Genomic DNA, 22,132 nt, shown 5'->3' with positions numbered 1-22,132 from the left:
TTTGGGCCTTCTTACAGAAAAGCAGTACCTGTCTTAGCAGTCACCGGAACAAGATCAGTTGTGCTACCGCCCCTTGCTGGTAAAAAGGAGAACAGAGTCGTGTCCATCGATCTGGTAAAACCACAAGCATGTGGCCTATAATCAACAGTAGGCCCAGTGGACTCCCAAGAAACAACAGAATACCCAAACTTGCAACAATCCAAGAGGTTCAAACTGAAAGACTAATCACATTCGATCAGCCTGCAGTGCACAATGAAGGACTATGCAATAATGCCATGGAACTCGTGCCTCTTGAAACACAGATTGAAACAGTTCGTCAAGAAACAACACCAGTCTACAATGATGTAGCATCAGAAAGTGCTACCGAGAGACAGATTGAAAGAACAATCCCATCAATTGACAGAACTGCCTCTGGTTATTTCATCAACTTCGACAACTTCTCTGAAGATCTGAACGACCCCGAAGTGATGCCAGAAACAAAAAAGTATTCTAAAGAAAATACAACAGGACTCCTTCAACAAATCAAAGAATTATATCTGGATTCACCGTTGATTGAGCATTGGATTATCTCAGGGGTATTCATACTCCTACTATGCCTAATTTTAGTTTTAATTTTAGGGAAGTTCATTACAATTGAATGGACACAGCAAGTCAGAACATCAACCTAGTCCTGAAACCACACAGATCATCCCATGTGAAGAAAAGAGAACTGTCAACAGTAAATGTCACAGCAATTCCAATACCTGGTGGGGTAGTATGGGAGAAAACAGACTATGAGATATATGGTCCGGTCGAAATCCTGAAGTATCCTCATCAACTGAAGGTTTCCTTAAGTGACTTTGTGACTCCTAGTACATTCTCTGATGATTGGGACTTTAACAGTATTAATGACATGATGTCTGATTTAGTAATGTCAGCTATATTCACAGATCATGATTATTTACAAGGTTCATCTAGTTATGAGCAGTTATTCTGTTATACCCACTATGGGGATCATTACTTGCATAAATCTGCACAGCCTAGAAATGTTTTTATGTATAACCAATGGGAACATTGTTCTACACCACCTAAAAGCAGTTCTAAAGCATTCTTTGAGAAATTCAAATACTTCTCAGGGTTTAACACCAGTGATGCAGAAACGTTTTATTATAAACTGTTAGAGAAAACAGGAATGAAAACAATGCTGACAAATTCTAAATTGATATTTTCAGAAGCATTTTATGACAAAATGATGACATTTGGTTTTGATTATTGGAAAAATAATATTGAAACGAAAACGATTTGGGGTACAAAAGATTGGCAGGTGCAAGGCATAGAAGCACTATTTAGAACCTGCATGATACCAGAACAAATGTTATTTTTAAATGACACAATACATCAAACATCTTGTCTTGGCCTAGCTAAGAACAAAGACCTTAAAACACTGTCTATACCAAAGCCAATACCTGAGAATACAACCGCAGATATTGAATTAGACGTGTCACAAATTTTACATTTCAACAGAACACATCCTGATTGGAAAAAATGGTTAATCTGGCCTACAGACAAAAATAGCTGTCAAGATAGGTTCCTGAATAAAACACAGGGTTTAAAAATGACCAGATTAGACCCTAGATACTCCCAGAGACAACATCCAGGGATTATAACAACATACAGTGTAGGGAAACTCTGCCTAGAATGGCTAACTACATCCACACTGGCTGAAATTAAGCAACACTTGTCTTTATTAAAAGATGGTGCTGATTTGCGCGATTTCATTCTTGGACCACGCAAACAGCGTCAAAAGCGTTTCATAGCGACCAGCATCTATGCTGCTTACAACGAGGCTTGGAAAGTAAAGCAAATTGAAACTGCTGACAAAATACGAGAAATTGATCGTATTAATTTGGAGAAATCACTTTCTGTGGTAGACAATGGGTTAACGACTCTGTCTTCCAGAATATATTCGTTGGACAATATTGTATCCTCTGCCTTTGATGTGATAGACAGAGATTTGCTAATGTTACAACATGGCCAGTCTCAATTACGCTCTATTATAGAACTAGGCTGGACGCTGCAAAATCTTCGTTCAGGCTATGTGCCTTGGCGTTTAATCAACACAACGTCATTATTTTCCAGTTTTTAACCTTACTGATAAACAGATCAGTTTGGCACAGAAAGGAGCAGACTATACAATCCTGAGCATCGAAAGACTCGAGAGATTACCATTGACAATGTCAGAGAGTCCTGTCATTGAATGGATAATACACGGAATTATCACAATTCCGATAACAACTTTCCGATTTAAAAAGTGCCTTGAGTACATACCTGCTGGCCAGTATGAACAATTGGGTAAAGGATATGTAAAATCCGAATGGAAATTACCATACACTCATTCTTGCTATAGTGACAGCGACAAAAATGTATTTCTTAGTGGTGACAACTGTAAACACTCACTAAGCGGTATACTTTTGTGTCAGGGTATTAATTTACACGGAGCATGTGATGGAAATTCAAACAACCTTTCATGCCACCAGCTAGTCACACCTGCAACTCAGATAGAGCCCTTCTTTATGCAACTTTCGAACGGGAGTTACATTCTTAGAACGGATCACAGGTGTTGTGGCCTCGCGCCAGGGACAAGTTATCTAGTACAAGTTACGTCAATGGTCAAATGTTGTATGCAAGCATTGTTCCCGAGCGGGCCTCCAGACATAGTGACTCCCCTCTGGCCTCGTCTGAATCTCTATTCTATACGAATTGATACATTAAGCAAAGTGAAATCTGTGCTTTTACAGACAACAGTTCCTATAACGTCATCTAAAGAGACGTATGATCTTCTAGTCGCAAGGACGGCTACTGAAGTCCATGACCTTTTATCAACAAATTGCCCCGTGCATTTCGTAGAAATGTTCAGCCAACTCCTTAACATGTCTAGTGCAACAAGCATCCCAGGCATATTTAAGACAGTCTTTACGGGACTGCTAACACCCTTCCAGGCAATTTTGGGAATCTTTCCTAATTTTGTGCACTCCATTTTTGGCGGCATACCATTATTTTTGGGACTCATCGCAGGGATTCTATTTTTGACCCTCCTGCTACGTTATGGCAAGCCTCGGCTCAGACATAGCTCCCATGGGAATGGAAGAGACAATCCTAGCAATGCGCTACAGGGACAGGATAACTGACGTCCTCGGATTGGCCAGGCTGAGAGATCTAAACATGACCTGGTTCCTTTCATTCAGACCGATATGGCAAAATTGCATTTTACCTGTGCTACGGTGTATGCTTTGCGGAGATGAATGCGTGTTGGACATCTGTCTTTCACTTCCATCAGCAGTACCAATGGACGTCGATACTTTGCTCAGTCCAATAACGGCTCACGCATTGTGTTGTCCCCAGCGGCTACCAATCCTGATGACGGCATTTGTGGAGACTCCTGTACTACAGCCAAGTGGTAACAGTGGAGCGAGTGACAAAAGCAACATCATCCAGGTACAACGTTCTGTGAGCATTGCTGCTCCCGAATATGATGACAGCAATCATTCTCACACCTGCCAAGTTACAGCGCTATCTAATTTGGTTGAACTATCACCTGAATTTGTAGACCAATTCTTTGAGAGCCTGTCTGATACGATGTTCTCACCCATAGAGAAACAATAACTTTTTAGAAGCTTTCCGACACACAGCGTTCCCATGAACTCTGAATTCGGCCTTCAGTTTTGATCAACAAAAACTGCCAGGAGCTTTGGAAATCTATTTTCTTTGAATTGGACAATTTTTCTAATATTGACCTTTTTTGGCACGAACAATTCTTTGCTTAACGTAAAAACTATTCTTAGAGAACAGAAGCTTCACACTTCTATTTCTAATCACATCTAGAGACATAACAACATTACACCAGCCTCTAGCACACATGTTATTACAATGCATTTTTATGTGATGATTTATCTCGCATTTCTTCTGTCAGAGATACTTCATGTGTAATTCTATATGCATAATCGTTCATTGATTTCATATGCAATAATTTTTGAATGATTACTATGCTTTTAAAAAACGTACAGTACCTAAATTCCATGTATTACAAGTACGCCTATTTCGAATGCATTTATGTATTTTGGGGTGGGCAATGTTACACATGCATCTAATTGCTTAGTTTTAGTAATTTTGATGGACATTACCCGTGGAGTGGGTGTTGCGTGTTAATCTAGGTTCCTGATCGATACTGTGACCTTATGCCCCTATTCGGCTATAAATCCATTTATTCCCTATATTGGCATAACCGTTCAAGTGCGATTTTCTGAAAAGTCATCTCTGGCCTCACACGAACAGAGCCACATTCCAGCATGACTCTCTGCTACTTCCTTTGCGACCAATTAGTGCAATGACAGAGCAGCAGTCACTATCTGATATTCCTAGATAACACTCCGAGTTCTTCAACAAGATAAAAACTTAGCAAACCTGGAAATCCCCGCTTGCTATGTTTTGATTAGTAATGGAACTCTAATGAGCAACTGATAACTATCACTTCCTAGTGACATCTTTAATTGACGTCTTATGTCCAGCAAACTTGCGTCAAACCCGGCACCTGTCAGGTATAAATATTACCAATGTTGCCTTAAGCAATGAGCGAGAACCTGTTGCTGATGCCAGCTGCCTGCAAGACCCCGTGTTGGTAAAAACTAGCACTCTGTCGCTGCAGCCTGCTATCCTGTGGTGGTGAAGCTGCTGATTACCATTATCGCCGCTACAGCGCGAACTATGGTGCAGTACGCTTAAGGAGCTGAAACAGCCGTCCTCTGCGAAGACATCCAGCCCAGCTGCCCGCGGACGCTGTCCCCCGCCTCCTTCCTCGACGCGCTGAAGAGAAGCCGCTGCATTTCTCGTGCAGAGAAATCCAGTCCCGGCGCTTCCGGTTTACCCTCGCGGGTGACTGGGATATCGAGAGAGACCCCTGAAGGAGATACCAATCCTCCATCATTCTATTCAGAGGTATGGTGTTGACTAAACCCTTAGACGAGAATTCTTGAAACAAACCTTGGCAAAACCAACTTAACTTAAGCTACTTACTTACTCCCCTTTTCACGTGTTAGGCTTAGGTCAGGCACACTGGGGTAGGCTTAGTTAGAAGCACCAGTTGAGTATGTTAGCCTAATGTATATATGACTGTATATATGTTTTATTACTTTTAAACCATTGTATGGCTAAGAAACCATATCAATGCTTTTACAGTTCTATTTCGCAATACTTATCTTACTGTACGTACTTTTTATAATAACAGTTATTGCAATTGTGGCAATACATTTCTCTTGTACGAGAAGAAAGACTGTTCAATAAATGTTAACCCTTTATTGACAAACGCCCGTCTCTCTATTCTCTACATACCGTGAAAGTAAACTGCACTAGACTGACTGAGTGAAATCTATGTCTATTGTTTCACACGACCCTAGAGATCGACTCTTGATCTGAGGAGCAAAGTTGTCATGTTGCACGGTTGTTGGAAAACTGAATCCCTTCTTGTCTGTGCCAAGGAAGCTGATCACTTCCTATGCAGAGAAGAAAGTTTCCAGTGACCTCTGAGCTAGTTGGTAACACAACCCAATTAAGTTTAGCATAGTCAGTGGAGGCCTGGAATATCCGCAGTTCCACGTCGATACTACTGTTTATGTTATTCCAATGCGCAGGGCCTAGTGGGAAACTAGGAACTACACTACACGGTAACATGACACCTGATAGGAAAAAGAAACTCCTATTGCATTCTGTTGGCCCAGGAGGATCAAAGGCTTGTGAAGGAATGACTAAGGCTTTAGGGGGTGTGATGCCAGTGCATTTCATGCTTTAATGAATGATTTTGACACTTACTTTGCACCAAAAGTTTGTATTGGCGTTGTAAGGTTTCAATTTTTCCACAGGAAGCAAGAAGCTAATGAAACTGTAGATGAATATGTATCAGCCTTAAGAAAACTTGCTGCTGATTGTAAGTTTGATCATTTAGTTGATCAGTTTATCAGAGACCAAGTGGTCAGGCATAACAAAGACCCTGCTGTACAAGATAGGTTGTGGATAAATGCGGATATTGAGTTAAAAGATATTCTGAGTATGGTTAGAAAAGCCGAAATGTCTAGTCGCAGCGCTAAGTTACTTAAACAAGATGCTGCTATCGCTGAGACTTCAGAATAAGTTGTTAGCAAGATTAAAGCCAAGGTGTCTACTCCCAAAACAAATAGTCCAGTTAAACATATAACTGACACTACTAAAAAGAAAGATTTTATTCACAATACCAATTTTAGATGTTATCGTTGTGATAGTCCTACACATCTAGCATCCAGTAAAACATGTCCTGCCTTAAGGCAACGGTGTTCCAACTGTGGTATAGTGGGTCACTTTACCAAAGCTTGTAAGAGGAAGCGTGGTAGTAGAAAAATCAAGTTTTTGGATGAAGCTGACTATGACTCGAGTGATGGTGAGCGTAGTATCAAGAAACTTGCCATCAATGATTCTAATAGTAGTTCTCCAAACTTGAACCCCAAAGACTTTTTCATTTGGAATGTAAAGGATTGTAACAATAAGTCTTCAAAAAAGCTGTTATGTACTATGTCTGTTGGGGGCATTTCGGTGCAAATGTATGCAGACTCTGGTTCACCATATACCATTATTGATGAGGTAATGTGGAAATCCCTATTTGCTGCACGTTTGGGTGATAAACCCCTAGAATCCAATATTCAACCAGAAGGATTCTCTGGAGAGAAAATAGACATGGTTGGATACAGATCCTTAGTTTTTAAGTTTAAGAATAGACAGACCACCAGCAAATTGTATGTTGCTAAGAAATAACCTGCAGCTTTTGGCTGGATGGACCAGGGTAAATTAGATATAATTCTCAACCCTAACAGCACAGAACCTGTCATGGTGCTTAATGAGGATTATTTGTTTTGTGAGGAATTGTTGAAGAAGTTCCCCAAAGTCTTTAATGAGAACATAGGGAATCTTAATGATTTTGAACATCGTATTGTTTGGAAGTCTAATACTTGCTTAGCTCCTTCCATGCTCATGACGAGCTAAGCTGGTCATGAGGCACCGTACTCATGACGAGCTGAGCTTGTCATGAGCCGTGGAACGCTCACATGCGGGGATAATTCCCCTGCTGTGCTGAACGTTCCACGAAAACGGGTGTGGCCGTGACGAGCTCAGCTCGTCATGAGCACACGAGCACTGTGCTTCACGGCGAGCTGAGCTCCAGGGCGCTGTGCGCCCCCACCTCCACTGAACCCCAGTACAGCAGGGGAATTACCCCTGCTGCGAAGGGGTTAAAATACACAAGGTCAGACACATTCCTGTTCTTCTTAGGGATGATGTCGAAAAAGAGCTGGATAAATTTGTTAAAGCTGACATCATAGAACCCATCAAATCTGCAGAGTGGATTTCTCCAGTTGTGGTGGCTAGACGTAGTAACAGCAAATTGACATTATGTATTGTTCTTAGGCATTTAAACAATAACAGGGCCCGACAAATCCACTCGACCACTTGCATTTGCGAGGTAAATTTTATGAGGTCGAGCTATTTTTAGGTCCTACTCGCCCTTTCTGGCGAGTAGGAAAACATACTAACTTTGTCCTCAGTGTTTGAAAACGGAGCAAATGTGACAAGATAACAAGTTTAAAGGCCTTTTTTATTGCTCACAAAGCAAATGAGCAATAAAGATGCCTTTAAATCTTGTTACCTTGTCACATTTGCTCCACTTTCAGAGACAGAGGTCAAGTAGGTTACTGTTAGGTCGAGGAGTTTTTTTAAAGTACTAGACCTGCAGGACTAGAACAATTTTTCAGATTTTTCGATCCCTGAATAATATTGTAGTAGACACATTGTCCCTTCCAAAGATCTCTGAAATGCTGTCCCTGGTGAAAAATGCTGAGTGGTTTTCGTCAATTGACCTTTCTGCCGCTTACCATCAGATTTCCCTTGCTGATGAAAGTTTGGTGTAGTCTCTGCGGTGACTATTTTTCAGAGGTTGACGTACCATTTATTTGGCCAAATTAAAAACGTCGGGTGTTTTCAAGACAATATTCTTGTTTTTGGTGCAGATAAAAATGAGCATGACAACATTTTGAATGAAGTACTTACCATCCAAGAGTCCAAAGGGTTAACAGTTGAACATTCCAAGTATAAGTTTGCTGTCAAATCCATCACATACTTAGGTCATACTCTCAGTAGAGAGGGCATTTCCCCCAAATCCTCTTTGATTGAAGCCATTCGTGATGCACCCAACCCCAAGAAAAGGAGGAAGTCTGGTCCTTTCTAGGACTTGCAGAAGTCTATTCTAGATTCGTGAAACATTTTTCTTCAAAAATGTTCCACATTAGACAGCTTCTCAAGAATAGAGTCAAATCCTTGTGGGACGCAGTATGTCAGTTGGAATTTGACATTATAAAGCGTGCAATTGTTGAAGCTCCTGCTTTCAAGGGATTTGACCCAGATTTAGATAATATTGGCACCGTGGATGCTAGCATCAAGGGTTTAGGGGGTGTTCTATCCCAAATATGGCAAAGAGAATATGGTTGGCTATGCTTCCCGTGCCTTATCTCCTTCTGAAGAAAAAAATTCTGTTATTGAAAAGGAGATTGGCTTGTGCATGGGCTATGGACCATTTTCGATCTTTTGTGTGGGGGAAGTCCTGTGTTATACATACTGATCACAAACCCTTGGTCAAATTACTCGCAACAGAAGGAATCTTGAAAGCTTCGACTAGAATCGCAAGATTGTCCTTGCGGTTGTAAGACTATAATTATCAGATTGTGTATGTTCCTGGCAAAAAGAACGTAATTGCCGACTTTTTGTCTAGATTGCCCATTGAGATGTATGAATGAGACCTTTCCGATTTGGACGTTGAACAAGTCGCTTTGGTTCACAATCAAGGTTTATCTAATTTTGATGAGAAAGAATGGTCAAATGGTTATAGACTTGATTCCATTTTACAACAATAGATTGTTTTTTATTAATTAGGGTTGGCCTTGCAAAAGCAAACTTCCTTAGGTTTGTAGAGCCTTTTGGGAAGTCAGACATGAAGTTTCTCTCACTAATGGATCTATTTTCAGAGGTGATAAAGTTATTCCTCCTCTTTTCTTGAGAATGAAATATGTTAAACATTGTCATGAGGAGCACAGTGGCATTGTTAAAACCAAGCAAAGAGTCAAGCAATGGTTCTGGCGGCCCGGCATTGATGTCCTAATTGAGAGAGTGGTACGTGATTGTTTGCCTTGCTGCAATTCTGATAAATCTTTAGTTACTTTGAGGCCCAGTTAGGTGAGTCTCTTGTTCCCACCAAACCGTGGCACACTATTGCCATTGATGCCCCTGCAGCTTAGATCCACAACCCACCACCTCTCTTTCAGGAAACAACTAAAGACGTGGCTTTTCCAGAAACTGCAGTAGTATATGAATGTGATCTGAAAGCAAACCAGCGCTCCGATGCCTAAGGGTAGCCATGCGCTATACCAAGAATCGATTATTATTAATAATAATAATATTGTGGGTCCCATCGACTTGGAGAAGAAGTATGTCATAGCACTCATTGACACTTTCTGAAGGTGGCCTGTCATTAAAGTTGTGGACAAAATTACTTCAGAAGACATTTTGAAGTTCCTTGACAGGAGCTTTATTGAAGAAGGTTTACCTGTTTAAATTATTTCAGACAATAGAGTCCAATTCATGTCTAATATGACCCAAGAATATTTTAAAAGAACTGGTATTAAACACAGGACCACTTCCCTTTACAATCCTTCTGGTAATGGCATGATCAAAAGATGTAATAGAGTTTTAAAGAATTATATTCAAATGGCTGTCCAGAATGATTCTGATTGGGAAGTACACATTTTAAAAACCCTGTGGATGTATAGAACCAGACCTCATGATACATTGGAAGTTTCTCGTTTTGAAGTCATGAGAGGTCGTGGTGCAAGAACTAAGTGTAATCCTGAGTGGTTATTAGAAGCTGCTTCCAGCACTGTCCCTGTTGAAGTCATTAGGTTAAGGATTGTTAACAAATGTAGCAAGTACCAAAAAGAGTTCAACCAAAAGCATAATACCAAAGATGTTTATATCAAGGTTGGTTCATGGGTCAGGGTCAAGAAACCCTGGAGAGCAAGTAAAGGTGAAAGACTTACTTCAAACCCTTAAGATTTAACAAAGTTCTTAAAAATGCTGTACAATTGTCTGATGGTAAAGTTTGGAATCTTAAGAGCGTGGCCATTTTTTGCCCCTCTTCAAGTTGGTCTAGTACATTTTTCCCTCTTAGGACTATTCGTTCTTCTAATCCTCACGCTGAGTGGGACATTATCACAGAGAATAGTGTTCCTACAAATCCTGATGAAAATTGTAACAGCATTCCTGATTGTGTTATTGATGAAGCTGATTCTTCCAATGTTAACAATTGTGTTGTTGTTTCCGGCGGATGCGATGATTTTAATTTGCCATCTGGCGGGGAACAGGGATTACCATCTTGTGGGGAACAATGCAACATTAATGTAGACTTACCACGTTGTGACAAATGCATTTGTTATAAGCCTAATTGGATGTTGGATTATGTTTGTGATGATGTATCTTAATTATTTTGTTTTATTTTATAAGGGGGAGATGTGTTATGTTTATTATTTATCTGTCAATGCATTCTGTGTCTCGCTCCACTGCCTTCTACTCTCGCTCCACGCTTCCACATCAGTTTAGTTCTAGATTGTGGAGTTGTGGATGGAGAGCTGAGAGAAGGGAGCGGAGGCGTTTCACTGCTGTGCCAGTGTTCTCGTTATTAAATACTTTAAATCAAGATCACGGTTTCCAACTATCTTTACAGAAGTCATGGCCCTGTCTGTCAGGGGTAAAGAAGTCAAGGCCCTGTCTGTCAGGGGTAAAGAAGTCAAGGCCCTGTCTGTCAGGGGTAAAGAAGTCATGGCCCTGTCTGTCAGGGGTAAAGAAGTCATGGCCCTGTCTGTCAGGGGTAAAGAAGTCATGGCCCTGTCTGTCAGGGGTAAAGAAGTCATGGCCCTATCTGTCAGGGGTAAAGAAGTCATGGCCCTATCTGTCAGGGGTAAAGAAGTCATGGCCCTGGCTGTCAGGGGTAAAGAATTCATGGCCCTGACTGTCAGGGGTAAATAATTCATGGCCCTGACTGTCAGGGGTAAACAAGTCATGGCCCTGTCTGTCAGGGGGGAATGATGTCGTGGCCCTGTCTGTCAGGGTGGGGGGATGTCATGGCCCTGTCTGTCAGGGTGGCGGGGGGGATGTCATGGCCCTGTCTGTCAGGGGCGGAGATGTCATGGCCCTCCCTGTCTGTCAATGGGTGAAGAGGTCATGGCCCTGTCTGTCAGGGGGGCGGGGGGGACAGATGTAATTGACTTGTCTGTCAGGGGTGAAGATATCATGACTCTGTCTGTTGGGGGGGGGAGATGTCATGGCCCTGTCTGTCAAAGGGTGAAGATGGTGCTCGTGGCACTGTATGAGGACTCTCTCTTGTAAGCACTTAAAAGGCGTCACACAAGGTTTATCAGATAAGCAGTTTGCCATGAAAGACCGTTTATGCAGTTTGTAATTGCATCTGTTTCATCAGGGGTGAGATCATGTGCGTTAGATTTTTTCGATCAAACGTGATGGTGTTATCAATCTTAACCAAAACTTTGCTGTAACTGTAGTTTTTTCAGTAAATATAAACTCACAGAAAAAAACCTGAAATGTTGAAGTGCAATTATAGTTAGCTTTGCTTTTAAGAACATAACATGTGTTTCGAGAAAGTTCACTGAAAAAAACACTTAAAATATGGTTAAATTGTTACAAAACCTACAAACCACAGAAATTTGCCAGTTATTGGTTTGGTAAAAAGCACACCATAGCTCACAAGGTAAACATCATTAAATACATCTCTGCAAGCATCTAAAATAACATAATTAATTACATAACTGGTGACATTGTCCAATAAAAAAAACTCTGCCATCAGCCATGCACAGCGGTTGTGAGTGACCATCATTGCTCACAGTGTCAGCGTAATTCAGATACAAAGGATTTAACCCTGGATTTGTTGTTAAACGACTTCACCAAATACATTTCTTTTCTGACTTTCCTGTTGAAAGCATCCTCGAGATGTCAGTACATACAACATGTTACAACAATGAAGCTTAAAAGACTATAAGAGCAGGGGCAGCTCCTCCGCTATGGTGGAGGAGAATCGCCCAACTGCTTTTGAGAAGTGAGAAACATAAAATTACAATAACTTAGAGTTAGACTGGCGCTTATCTCCCTAACATGTTGTCATTGCAGCAAAGTGCACAGAGCAGTATCTCCCCTAAGTCTATTAGAGTTTTACACACCCGCTCTCTCAACCTCTCAAAAATGCAACACCTGCAAACTCATCACCCACTCTTCGTCCCCATCCCGCATCCATACAGGTCAGCCAAAGCCTGTCGCTTACCCCCCAAAAGGCCTTTCAGCCACCTCTCCGAGTAAAACAGTTTCCGTGCTCACCTCTGTGTACAGTAAAGCAACTACAGAGAATTCGAAATACACCCCCGATCAGGAACACAAATTAAAAAAGTGGGTGGTATCACTTGCATCTACCACTCGGACCTCCCCATTACCCAAATTCACTCTGATCCTCTTGACTCCTGCAAATACCTCACTCTTTCCATAAGCAAAGACTCTAACCAATTGTGTAAACTGCTTACCCTCTACTACATTCCGGGCAAGAATGACCTGTTCATAGACCACCTCTTGGAAATAATCACAGCAAATGACTCGACATAAAACCAAACAATCACTTTAATGACCCGCTCCTCTCCAAATCTCTACCCACAAACAACCAATTTATCCTACCCATAAGGACCACAATAATCAACATTTCCCTAACGCAAGGTTCTATGCCAGATTCTCTAAAAGCTGGTCAAGTCATCCCTATTAACCGCATCGCTGCTGCCGTCATTTTTGCGCTGTGCGGCTTTTTTCGTTTTACCGCGATACATGACGAGCTCAGCTCGTCATCAGCACACGCCACCCGTGGGTGATGACGAGCTGAGCTCGTCATCAGCATTGAAAGGGTTAAAAAAAACACTTTGAACCTGGCTGAACCAGACAATTTCAGACCCATATCTAATATTCCTCTACCAGCGAAAGTGCTCGGGAAATGTGTGCAACAACAATTTAGCCAACACACAGCCGAATTCAATCTGCTAGACGATTGCGAATCTGGTTTCAGGTCAGATCACAGTACTGAAACTTCTATTCTCCGTATAGTGGATGATGCCCTTCAAGCCCTAGACCATGACAAAACGTGTCTCTCTAAATTCTTCTGGACCTTTCATCTGCATTCGACACAGTTAACCATGAGAAGTTACTTGACCGGCTCAAAACAGGATGGGTTTAGAGGGAACTGTTCTCAAATGGTTTAAATCCCTCTTACAGAACCGTTCTCAAAGATTCTTAGTTAATCAAAATCTACCCTCTACTTCCCCGATTACGATCGAAGTCCCGTATGGCTCAACTCTCATCCCAACTCTCTTTAACCTCTATCTGGAATCTTTACCTGAAATTCTGCGTAACGCCAACATCTCTTTCTATATGTATGCAAATGACACACAGATCTTCATCAAAGTTTCATCCCCAGAAGAGATCAAAACAATGAATGAGGCTTTAAAGTTGACTGTACAATGGCTCGCTACAACCAGCCCAAACCTAATGCGCAACAAATTGAATTCTTACAAATTTCCCCTCCCACAAGCTCCACTGACCAAATCGATCTCTGCGCTGAACAGCCCCCGATCATAGTGGACTCAGCCAAATCACTTGGAATCACACTGGACAAGAACCTGAACATGTGAGTCTGCTTCAACACACTGGCCAAAACCGCCAGGTTTCACCTGAGCTACCTTAGAAAACTAAAACTTTTCATTGACACGTTTGACCTCAAAACGGCAGTACAGGCATTAGGTATCTCTAGGATCGAATACGGTTGCGCAACCCTCTCTGGTCTGCCCAAGATCTCAACTTCTCCCCTAAAAGCCTGCCACAACGAAGCTGCAAGACTCTTAACAGGTTCGAGAAAATTTGACCACATCCCACCACACCTGAAGTCCCTGAACTGTCTTCCTTACGAAGCCAGAACCCAACTCAAACTGGTCTGTATCAGACACCTTCATCTCGCTGCCGCCCATCATCAGAAAAATAACACCCGGTCCCACCTGCCCCCCCCACCCCCCCCCAACCCGCGCCTGCCCTGCCACCCCTGAGCTATGCCGGCAGCGACTGTATAAGAGCCTTGAGAAAGCCCTAGGCCAAATGACCTCTAGAGGGCCAAACACATGTCGGTTGTCAAAAATTAACAACCAACCTTTGTAAAACCATGGAGTTTGATGAAAAATTGAGTTGTGAACAAATACAATAGAAGAATAAAAAAGAAAAAGGCATGAATTGACCTGGACTCATATAATCTTTATATACTCTATCCAAAGGCTGAAATTACATATAAAATATCCGTAACCAAATAGGAGGACATACTCAATAGATCTTATAACTACTCATAACAGAGGCAAGCAACTTCCAATACCTTGAGTAACCGTTCACCCATTCTCTAAAAAGAGGGGCATTATCCTCATGGGAGAGCATACTTGGGTGTTATATTCTGAATAGTATTCGCTTAGCCTACGCCACCTCATTCACAGAACTTTTTGGCAGCACAATTAGTCCCACTCTTCTTTGCTCCAAGAAAAGGCTTAAAACGTATTCTTCCAGAAACTGATTATCAATGTGGTATTTTCTGTTCTAGGCCCAGGTTATGTTCCCCAATGCCTCTGCCTATTTTCCTGAAGAGGAATGGAAGCTTTTACAGGATTGGCAGAAAGAACTTTACCGAAACATCATGAAGGAAATTCACCAAGCTTTGATCTCACTGGGTAAAAAACATTCTTTTTGTGGTTACTATGATTGTTATATAGGGCAAGTCTGTTTTTGATTATGAATTTTTAAAATGGGTTTGAATGTTATGTGTTTCATTGCTCCTGAACAATTAAAAGGGTATTGCTCTTATTCCTAGCTCTTGCTCTTTCAGTGTGTGAACTCTTCCTCATAGTTTTGGGTTAGAGACTGTTTTGGGAGTCATTCATTCAGAGCTTTGCATATCGGTACCACTTACAAATACTGCATCATAAGCTACATATTCTTTCTAGGTTTCATCTCCAGCTCGCATGCACTGTCAGCGAAATCTAGAGTTTACAAAAACGGGCTTAGAGCCTGCCCATTACTTACCATTGGTTGCCTAACACGTCACTTACCTTTCCTTCCTTATGATTGGTCATTGACTCCTGCTTGTTCCTGCTTCCACTGTCCGTCCCTGCAGTGCAGCATTTAATTTAATTTAATTTAATTTAATTTAATTATGGGTTTCTAACGTGCTAGAATCGACTCCCGAAGGAATATCTCTGCGCAATAGACCGCTGGGGAACCTGCCCTGGCTTTCCCTGTGAGATGGTCCCTACTGGGTATCTCCAAGGTGAAACCAGGCATCCCCGGCGTATGTGGGGGGCCGTTGTGGAGATGAGGCAAGCTAATGCCCAGAGTTGCCGAGTGTGATCCCTGGTTAGAGTAGGCACCGAGGTGAGAATTATCGAGTCCGCTGACCCTGGTCCACGACCCTGCCGCGTCAGGAATTGAACCCTGGTCCCGGGCCATCCTCTGCTCCCGGGTCTGCCACCTCTAACCAGTGAGCCACACCACTCCACTAGCATTGACCTTAGCATGTGGTTCTCTGCCTAGTCTGCTTCCCATTCAGGCATCCCAATGTAAAGCCTATAGCCTGCAGGTGTTTCCGCAAGAGAAAGATAAGGAAGGAAAAGAAGTCTTGGTGTAATGGAGACCCACTAGTTGGGGGGGGTGGGGGGGGAGAACAGGTCTTGCCTCCTGTTGCCCTCACACACCCCGAAGGATGTCATGCTTCATCATTGGGCATTTGCTCCTCGTCGGGCCGGTGCTGCAATGCCCCACGGGTCCCCTGAAGGGTCACTTTATCGGAGTTCTTTTAGGATGGAATGCCGGTTGGTGCCTGCAGGTGTGTGGGGTGTGGGTCCTAGGGGGAAAGGTGCGTGCTACGAGAATTAAAAACTGTCCAAGGGCTAAAAAAAGGGGTAATACCCATAATAAAATAGAACCCAGTGGGTAGAGTGTGTTACTCAAACAGGCTTAATGTGCCTGGGTGTAGTAAGTCGGTCAACATGTTTCGCGCCCTTGTTGCCACAGGGGTCATTGGAGCTTCTTCAGGACCAGAAACAACACAAAGTGGTGAAGTGCATGTGAATTGAGAATAAAAACAAATACCCTCAGAATAAATCAGGGCAGGCCAGCAAACTGTCTGAACCTACAGTGTGGCAAATAGTTAAACCCGCTCCGGATCAGAACCTAGGAGAAAAAGACAAGATAGAACACAAAGCATGTGCATCAGTCTAACTTGATTGAAAATCGTGTGCCACAATTGTGTGCACATCATACCACAATCAAAAGACACCAGAGATAAGGTGGACCGCAGACCCTATGTAGAATCCAAGATCTGTCCACCGGCGAAGCCGGACATGGAGAACACCAAGAGACTGCTCATCACTTGGACTCCCCTGCCGGCGACTGCCAAAGGTACCCAAAGGGTAAATTGCCACAATATGGGGAAGCCTAAACTTCATTAATTCGTGCCCACATAGACAACTAGTGAAATGTGTGGCAAGTTATGGTGAACCCCCTCCATGTCGTGTAGGGAGGACCCGAGTGTCAAGGCAGTATGGGACTTACGTAACCGTAATACACTGCTATCCCAGAGATGCCAGGTACAGATCCCGAAACACTTGATATATCACGAGACTCACATTAAAAAATAATGATTCAATCCTTACCCATCACTATCAGGAGAAATGCTCCAATGGCTAGAAGCAATTGACACCTGCACCTTGTCGGGCTAAAGGAGGAAACAATATAGGAAACAGTCATGAGCAGACAGACACACTAACTTACGGGGCTGCCAGATTCCTGAGCCATCAATGCTCGGTATGCCCAGTCTCATAAAAACACAGACGCTCCTTACTTACAAACTTTTACGGGTGCTGAGTCCAGTGCACCCACTCTGTCCATGTGCCTGCCTAAAGTAAACCAAATAAGGCAAGGCACTGACTAAATAGTGTAGGTAATAGGTGCCAGAGGTGGCTCCTCCTTCCAGGACGCCATGTTGTGCTGGTTGGATGCACGCAGGCATAGGTGCAAGCTCAAAATGCGCATGCGTCCAAGGGGAGAACTAGTCCCCTGTGCATGGGCGTGCTGGTATTTGTTTTTATTCTCAATTCACGTGCACTTCACCACTTTGTGCTGTTTCTGGTCCTGAAGAAGCCCCAATGACCCCTGTGGCGCGATACATGTTGACCGACTTATTACACCCAGGCACATTAAGCCTGTTGGGGTAACAAACTCTACCCACCGGGTTCTATTTTACTATGGGTATTACCCACCCTTTTAATCCCCTGGACAGTTTTTAATTCCCGTAGCACACACCTTTCCCCCTCTTCTTAGGACCTACACACCCGCAGGCACCATCTGGCATTCCTCCTAAAAGATCTCCGATAAAGTGACTCTTCGGGGGACCCGTGGGGCATAAGAGACGACTTGGTACTGGTCAGATTCATCTATAGTAGTCTCAAACAAACCAGTGACCTATCAGAGTCAACATACTGTAGCTCAATGTGCTGTGCTTTTGAATTCTCATGCAGTGTTAATCACTAATTAAAACGAGCATTGACAAATCCAATAGGTTTCCCCCGTGCAATTTTTATTATTAGAGATGTTTCACAGCAGCACATGCTGCTGTGCAAAATGGCGTCAAGTCAAGAAAAAAAATAGCGACATGAACCAGCCACTCTTGAGCACGTCAGTGCTAATTTCTTTACTTTCGGCCATGTTGCAAAGCAGCGTGGTCACTGCTGTGCAAAATGTCTAAAAAACATTTACAAAGCCAATAGATCTTACATAGGCGAAATCTATTGGCTCTGCCACTGCTTGTTTTGAGTGTACCTGGCCCACACCTGTACCTTTCTTAAAGAGGTATTTGGAAAACCTATTACTTTACTTTCACTTGTGACGAAACAAAAGGAATGGTTTACAAGTGTTAGTGATGAAAGTAGTATGAGTAAAAGTAAGAAATGAGGCACCATGCAACTGTATTACAGAGGCTAAAATAAGACTGTTTTAGTTTCTGATTTGTGAAAAAAAACCTCTGATTGGTATTGTACTTTCTTACATCTAATGGCTGTTTCTGTTTTAAGAAACACTTGAGGCTTGTTTCTCCCTCTTTCTATTTCTGATGGATACATCTGCCAGTGGATTCCTCACCTTGTGAATATCCCCTGTGCCAGCAACATTCGGAAACTTTTGTAGCTCTCCACGAGGACGTAGACGATGTCGCAGTGGCACGACCCCGCTCGCGACCTCGCTTACGTCACTGGATCCATAAAAGAGCCTCGTCGGCGTGATGACGTCAGTTCCATTTTTTCCATGCCGTTGACGCCAAAGGTTTTTGGGACTCTCCGTAGCTTGTTACTTTGTGTTTTCCAGTTTGTATCCTGTTCTATATTTTACTCTTTTCAAGGATGTCGTCGAGAAAATCAGGATTCAAGCCATGCAGGGAGTGTGGTGGACACATGTCCATAACAGATCCTCACGACGATTGCGTATGGTGTTTATCATCGGACCGCGACGTCGAGGAGTGTCCTTCCTGCAGGAAAATTAACTCGAAGGCTTTGAAAGAAAGGGAAGCCAAGCTGTTTATGGTGCAGATGCGTAAAGAAAAGAGAGGTCGGAGGAGATCGAAGAACAGGTCGAGGTCGATATCGGGCTCGACGTCGACGTAGAGTCATGCTTCAAAATCCAAGAAGCATAAGAAAAAGAAGAAGTATGGTTCTTGACGCCGTTTGGATAAAGAGGCTCAGTCGTCGTCTTCGAAAGCTCATCGACATCGAAAGGACTATGTATCTCCTCCTTCCCCGGTGAAAGTATCTTCTCCTGTGGCTTCACCAGCGCCGAATCCTTCTCCATCTAGAGAGCATTCTCCGGCTCCAGTAGAAGAGGTACCAGTACCTGAAAGGCCATCGACTCCAGTGGATCCAACGTCTGCGCCGGCAGGCCCGAGTCTGGTGACGGCTATGCCTGAGCGCATTCCAGGCGAGTACCCTCCTTTTCTTGGTCCGTGGCAAGACCCGGCGCATTATCCTAATGCGATGTACGGTGTCTTTGCGAGGCCAATGTAGCCCTCTGGTGCACCTTCGGGTCCCATGGCATTCAATTTGGGAGTACCTCAAGCGTATGCTCCAGCAAACTTCATGCCATTTATGCCTTCGGCTCCATCTTGGCATTGACACCGATGTCGATTCCTCCATCTCCGGCGCCGTCAGCTCGACCTCGGTCGACTTCGAATGTGCCCCTGGATCTGGGTTCGATGCTGATTCCGACTCCGTTGGATCCGTGTGCGACTTCGTTGGCCCCGAAGATAAGGTCCAGACGGGAGGCACAAAGATTGCTGGAGGAGCAGCGTTATAAGGAGGATGAGATGGAAGAAGGAGAACTTAAAGAGTCAGAGGACTTTTTTGAAGACCTAAGAGAGGCAAGTGGTTTGGAACTATCACCAGAAGGAGGCAATCTAGATTCCGAAGTGAGGAGGGATGGCCATTTTTCACGTTCTGTCCTTCAGGATTTCTTGATATAGAGGAGTGGACACCCTCCTCCGGAAGTGGGGAATGCTGTGGGATTCTATTCACAAGGTGAGGAATCCACTGGCAGATGTATCCATCAGAAGAACAAGTTACTTACCTTCGGTAACGCTTTTTCTGGTGGATACAGTATCTGCCTGTGAATTCCTCACTGACCCACTGCCTCCCCTTTGTCCACTCTTCTATACCTGCAAACTGTTGATTTTATGATTATATCTTTCAATGGAAATGTTTAATTGTTTTTACTTTTTGCATTGATTTCACACTGTGTGTGTTTGTTTGAATACTGTGTACTGTGTATACTATACTTATTCATCTCAATCCGTCCTTGTGCAACGGGGGCACGGAAAAAAGGGCGGAACTGACGTCATCACGCCGGCGAGGATCTATTATGGATCCAGTGACGTCAGCGAGGTCGCGAGCTGGGTCGTGCCTCTGTGACGTATGTCCTCGTCTGCATGGAGAGCTACAAAAGTTTCCGAATGTTGCTGGCGCAGGGGATATTCACAAGGTGAGGAATCCATAGGCAGATACTGTATCCACCAGTAAAAGCGTTACCGAAGGTAAGTAACTTGTTCTTCTCTCTCTACTTTTCTTGTTGTCTCCCTTTCGTAGCAGTTTACTGCTCACTCAATGCACCTCATCACTCTTTCAAATTCTAGATTTTTTCTTCACTGTTCTCTCTTTTAGTTTGAGCTTTATAAAAAAAGTTTTTAATAATACAGTCACATGTATACAACTCATATGTGAAAATAACATTACTAGTACTAATTAGGTCCTAACCATAATATTGTAAAAGTAAAACAGATGAAAAGAAATAATGGAAATATAGAAGTGTAAAACATTTTATCTAAGATCTATAAAATGTCTTAGGCATATTATCTGTTTGAGAATATTTTTCATTAAAAAAATCATTGTTTACAAAACAATAAGACTGCATACTTCATAGTGGCGTTGGGACTTTGTACATTTCTATTGTGTTTTGAAATAAAATGATGCTGTAGTGGTGAAAGAAGTTAATGGTAACCACAATAAATCCCTTTTGGTAGCTAAGTTTACTAGAGTTACATATCATCTGTCTAGTCTATGGTTGTAGAAAACCCCATTTGAACTGCTCTAATGGCGTTATCCTATGTACTTTTCCAGTTTAATGAAATATGTTTAAAATTACTAGCTATCATTAAATCAGTTTCCTTTTTATCCATATATTTCCAATACTTGGATAAACTTCCCTGAAAAGTCTTTGAACATGGCGTAATTATTAATATGTTGTAGACGCTAAATAATGTTTATGTATGTTGCAGCTGTTGATATGTTGTGACCTTTAACTCATTTTTGCTATTTATATTTTATCAATGAGTAAAAGTTGCAGATAAGGGATTTTTTCAATATTCTCACTTGAATGTTGTATAAAAGTAATAATTTATGTGTTCAACCCCAATTGGTAGTGAACCCTTGATAATCATTTTTGTGTGGAATAGATGTTTATATTCAAATTTGCAGGTTGTTTTGTATATCCTCTATCATGGTGTTTTGTTGTATCTGAATGTACCCTTTTTAATTTCACCTACATTAAACATGGTGTACTTTTGAGAAAAAAAGATATTCCTGTGCTTATAAATTATCTTTCATTTAATGCTTATGTTTTGAATAACCTCATTTATGTGCTTATTTTTCAAGGGTTCACTACCAATTGGGGTTGAACACATAAGTGATTACTTTTATACAACATTCAAGTGAGGATATAAAAAAAAGTTATTGTCATATATTTAATAGCTTCAAGTCACAAAACCTTCGACCCAGAAGCAGGGAAGTGAGATAGAGAAGGAAGCCATCAAATTATGAGCAAGGAGCAGACCCAAAGCATACAGAAAGTATATGTTAAAGTACTGGTTACTTTAACATATATATATGAGGGCCACAGGCAGCTAACGCTGTCAGTAGTGAAACAGCGAAAAGGAGACAGTCAGTGTGTATCTTTTGGCTGGTGTTTGAGGGGTGAGAAGATGGTGTTAATAATTGGAGAGAGCCTACTGACTAGGAATCGTGGAGTCACCATTAAGGTTACTTTTCCACTCCTACATCTTAGGTACCCTCATACTCATGATGACAAAGACTAGGGGATATTTATCCTACTCCTTCCTCCTCTGTGCCCATGCTTTGATGATGAGGAATAGCCTATGGACTAAAAGTTACAGATGAACCATAAAAGGCGCTTTATCCTTCCAGTCCTGCCTCCCAGCATCAATGATTGTAGTTATGTGCGGTTCATCAGCAGCCTTGTGTAGGAGCAGGAGCAATATGTTGTGTTGATGAAGTGTGAGCAGGATAAGGGGTTTCTGCTACCAGCCAAATCTACTATGTTAAAAACAGATTTTTATATGAAACTGCAT

General features: G+C 42.4%; 1 protein-coding gene across 2 annotated transcripts in view; it reads left to right on the top strand.

Annotated features, from left to right (window-relative positions):
- LOC147693181 (uncharacterized) overlaps positions 1-22,132 on the top strand; it is a 132,405-nt gene that overhangs the window by 10,802 nt on the left and 99,471 nt on the right. For both annotated transcript variants that reach the window (XM_086939423.1, XM_086939424.1), the window contains exon 2: positions 14,777-14,903. In XM_086939423.1, coding sequence (XP_086795549.1) covers positions 14,777-14,903 — 127 coding nt within the window. The remainder of the gene's footprint in view (positions 1-14,776; positions 14,904-22,132) is intronic.

The sequence above is a fragment of the Lissotriton vulgaris genome, chromosome 9 (assembly GCF_964263255.1).
Source record: "Lissotriton vulgaris chromosome 9, aLisVul1.2, whole genome shotgun sequence".
Lineage (NCBI taxonomy): Eukaryota > Metazoa > Chordata > Amphibia > Caudata > Salamandridae > Lissotriton > Lissotriton vulgaris.
Note: the sequence above shows the minus strand (reverse complement) of the source record. Positions and strands in the feature narration are given on the sequence as shown.